The sequence below is a fragment of the Callionymus lyra genome, chromosome 10 (assembly GCF_982586985.1).
Source record: "Callionymus lyra chromosome 10, fCalLyr1.hap1.1, whole genome shotgun sequence".
Taxonomy (NCBI): Eukaryota; Metazoa; Chordata; class Actinopteri; order Syngnathiformes; family Callionymidae; genus Callionymus; species Callionymus lyra.
The window spans coordinates 22,115,202-22,119,732 of NC_141827.1; the positions used below are offsets into that span (position 1 = coordinate 22,115,202).

The following is a 4,531-nucleotide window of genomic DNA, read 5'->3' on the forward strand; positions in this document are numbered from 1 at the left end:
AGTTGTTCTCCATCTCTCTTTTTTTTATCTCTTCAATGAAACCAGATACATTCCAAATGCTATCCTTGAACATTTTAGGATGACTTGGACTCTTGTTTATTTTTGCAGGAATAGTAAACGTCTTCATTTGGCCCGCAGCTTAATTTATGTGAGCGTTAAAAAGATTTGAAACTGTTTCCATAACCTTTCATTCTGGATGTTCGCTCACATTCATTTGTATGCAAATATATTCCGACCGGATTTTGTTTGTTTTTCCTCCAGCACTTCATCAATCATTGACCCATGTGGCATTCACGAGATTACAAACATTAAGGAAAAAAATAATCTCACACAAATCCATAGAATGTTGACCCGAGGCAGCACGGAGCTTGACTGACAGAAGTGGGGCGAATACGTGGAGAGACGCTTCAGACTTCCGCCAATAAATGTCTCCTCAATATCTTTGGTGCATTTTTTTTATCATGGTGTTTGTTGGAGCTTGTGACACAAAAACATTGATTCTATAAAAAAAATTCTGTTTGTCAATGAACTACACAACATTTGCTGTAGATGGTGATGATGGAAAACGCTCGATAAGCGTTTCCTTGAATCCCAGTGATAACGGTGAGATGGAGACAGGTGGTCGTCTGGCCCGCTCGCTCGCACAACACAGGCTTATCATACTGTGAGTATAAAAGCAGGTGTTCTGGTCCAGCTCAGAACTTTTTTCAACAGCGAAACATGTTCAGGTTCCTTTTGTTGACAACCCTCGCAGCCCTGGGTGAGACTTTGACTCTCTTCTTCTGTACAATTCTGGTCTCCGTGATGTCTTGGTCATTTCTCGGTTCTGTTGGGCCCAGTGCTGGCCGAGCTGGAGCCTCAGCCCAGATACCTGGAGGAGGATGAAGCTGAGGAGAGAGTCGTCGGTGGAGAGGTGGCCAGACCCAACTCCTGGCCCTGGCAGGTGAACGTCTTTCATCGCTTGTTGCCAAAACATTTGATTTCATAAATAGTTTGTAATTTGAAGTGTAAATAATTAGTTAACAGGGTGTAAAGTTCAGATTTGTAATGTTTTTAAACAGAATTAAATGTAAACAGAGAAGTAAAGGTGAAACAATGTTTTTTTTATTGTATGAACAAGTGAAACATTATAAATACATTATCATAATGTCCTACAGAATGTGTGATGTGAACTCCTTATTTTCTCCTTATCCTTTTTTTTAATGAAAAAATTAAATAGTTTCAAAATTATGCATTCAAACTGTGATTCAACATTATCTGCTACATATAAAATAAAATGCTTGAAATGTATAGATAGTAAATTTAATAAATATAATATTAAAAGTTAAACTTAATCGTTTTTTTAGTCATATTTTTTCAATAAATGAGTGTAAAAGTATTTAAATAAATGTTTTATATTCCTTAAGTAAAAAAAAGGTTTTAAGATGAATGTACAATGATTCCAAGTATTACAACATACACAATTCTAAGTATTATAATATAGTAGTGTGCATGTCAGAAATGTTTTTTAAGAAAATAAAAAGAATGTTTAATGGTAATGATTTGAAGATTGAAAACTTTGTTCGTTGCCATTACGTTACCAAAATATTTTAATCGTATCTAAATGTATATTTACAATGTGACTAAAACTGTGCATTTAAAATGTTATTCTAATTAATTTTATTCACATACATGATTTAATCATAATATATTGTAATAATAAATATCCAATAAAATAATTTTGTTTTTTTTTATTCTACATTTGACAGGTTTCTGGTGTAAATAAAACAATTTGTCGGTGTTTATCTTTAAGGGTCGAACATTGAATTGTTTTGTTTTTTCAGATCTCTCTTCAGTACAAATCCGGCTCCAACTTCTACCACACCTGCGGAGGCTCTCTGGTGAAGAGAGGCTGGGTCCTGACAGCCGCTCACTGTGTGGACAGGTACGACTCCTCACTCAAGTCTCTCTCGACTCCCGGGGGGGATTGTTCCTTGAATCCAGTAAAGTGAGATTTGTTGAAATGTCCTTCCCACAGCACCAGGACCTGGCGTGTCGTTCTTGGAGATCACAACATCAACAGCCAGGAGGGCAGAGAGCAGTACATGAGCGTCAGCCGCGTCTACATCCACCCCAACTGGAACTCCAACAGTGTTGCTGGAGGGTGAGTTTTCAATAATATTAATATAATCAAAATCTATTTTAAAAAGCCAGTTATTGTACTTTATTGTAATGTTTTTAAACATGATATATATTTGTGTAATGAGTGATTCACGTACAGATGGGACATCGCCCTTCTGCGTCTGTCTACCGAGGCCACTCTCAACAGCTACGTCCAGCTGGCCGCTCTGCCCCCGGCTAACCAGGTCCTGCCCCACAACAACCCCTGCTTCATCACCGGATGGGGACGCACACAGAGTCGGTTGACTATTTTCCCTTCGACACAATAAAAAACCAGCAGTTTGTTTGACGACGATCCCTCTCTCTGGTCCGACCAGCCGGAGGTCAGCTGTCCGCCCAGCTCAAGCAGGCTTCCCTCCCCGTTGTGGACCACAACACCTGCACCAGCTACGGGTGGTGGGGCAGCACTGTCAAGAGCTCCATGGTCTGCGCCGGTGGATACAGTGAGTCCGGTTGCCAGGTCAGTCTGAATCATGCATATTGTTCAAGTCTTTTTAAGTGGCTCCCTTTGGATGAGTGGCTCAAAAATCAACGTGGATTAATGACCTATTAAGGTGGTTAAGATAAGATAAGGGACAGAGATTACTGATGGTTAAGTAGAAGAAACATAGAGACAATTCAAATATATTTCGCCTCAATGAATAAAAAGATAAAATCACAATCAGACTCTTACTTCAATTTAAGTAAATATACATATATACATATAAATATACATTCATACATACAGATTTTGGCCTGGTGTATATGAGTTTGACACACCCGTTATTTTATACTTTATTTAATATTGTTTTGATTGTTTAAGCGCTTTGTGATCCTGGTATGGAAAAGCGCTATACAAATAAAAATTACTTACTTACTTACTTACCATTTCAAACCTTCAGCAATGAGCTAAATCATAAGGAATTCTTACACATATCTATTCATAAGATAACTTTTGTAATAATTAATAACAAAAAAAGTTTAAAAAATAATAATAATTTTAAAGTATAGCGTAAACTGTGAATCTTATATTAATGATTAAAAAATATGAGCTACCTATACATATACATTGAAATGTTTTGATAATTAATTTAATAAGTGTATTTTTAGAAGTTAAACATGCTATTTTCTTCTCTTTTTTTTTTTTAAAGATTTTTGAATTCAGAGTATTACAAACACAACAAATCATAAGGGTGTATGTTAGAAATAAAAATATAAACAAGTGAGAGGCATCACATGAACATATATTAAAAGAGGTTAAATTCCTTTTGATCTACTTCTTTAATTATGATATATTTAATAGTTATCATCCAATAAAACAATGTGTTTATCTTATTGTGTTTTTTAAAGAAATGCAAAAAATACACACCCCTAAAAAAAAGCAGCAAATTAACTATATTAATTCAAATATATGTCTAAATATAAAAAGATACAGATTGTTGGACTGATAAAATATGTCAAAAGGTATTCAACCAATATAAATAAAGTTACATTTTTTAAAGTCAGCATTAAAGGTCATGTCCTCGTCTCCAGGGCGACTCTGGTGGTCCCCTGAACTGCAGTGTCAACGGTCGCTGGGTCGTCCACGGCGTGACCAGCTTCGTGTCTTCTTCGGGATGCAACGCCTACAAGAGGCCGACCGTCTTCACCCGCGTGTCCGCCTACACCAGCTGGATGAACGGGGTCAGAGTTCAAAATCAATCGCCCATTTATTTCATCTCCGTGACTGTTTTCCTTTATTCTCGCTGACATTTTCTTTCTCTTTTCTTCTACAGATCATGGGTTAAATCACACAACTCAACTGAACCTGCATTTTATTTTATTCCAACAGATTAAAATGTTAAAGAAGCTGAACATGTTTTTTCTCCTTTTTTAAGTATATAATGAGTTTGTTAGTGTTTATATCATTCATTCCATTAACAGTCGTTGTACATCTTAAAGACTCAGAAATGTCTTTTGAGTGACATTTCATTGAAAGACAGAAATGGCAAAAACCAAGTTTAGCATTGCTAGCTTTGCTAGCTGTAGCTAATGCTAAAGATCAAAACACAATCAAAAAAAAGTTGGATCACAGCCAGGGTTTAATAAAAAGAGATGAGTTTTCAAAAATTACACAATTTAAGGATTGGGATTTCAACAAATTTGCATCAAATGCTGAATTAGCAGTTAGCTTAGCTTACTTTAGCAATTTCTGTTTTATTTTTTCATCTACTGTCATTTCCCTAATCCTAAAGTAACTAAAAACCTGGATACATAAAAAACGCTTTTTCATCTATGTTTTACTTTGCTCAACTGACTAGTCTGAAAAGAGTCATTTCTAATAAATACCTTGTATCCCATTGAAAGTAACATTTTGGGATGTATGGTGAATGATAAACTCCTCTTCTTGACT

At 35.9% G+C, this 4,531-nt stretch overlaps 1 protein-coding gene across 1 annotated transcript; it reads left to right on the forward strand.

Moving 5' to 3' along the window:
- The first annotated feature begins 700 nt into the window (after positions 1-700).
- LOC148070967 (elastase-1-like) lies at positions 701-3,993 on the forward strand. Its single transcript, XM_087801471.1, has 8 exons — positions 701-760; positions 840-943; positions 1,824-1,924; positions 2,018-2,143; positions 2,261-2,397; positions 2,478-2,620; positions 3,673-3,822; positions 3,915-3,993. Exons 1-8 carry the CDS (start codon positions 721-723, stop codon positions 3,924-3,926), a joined length of 813 nt encoding a protein of 270 aa, XP_087657597.1. The 5' UTR covers positions 701-720; the 3' UTR covers positions 3,927-3,993.
- The last annotated feature ends 538 nt before the right edge of the window (positions 3,994-4,531 follow it).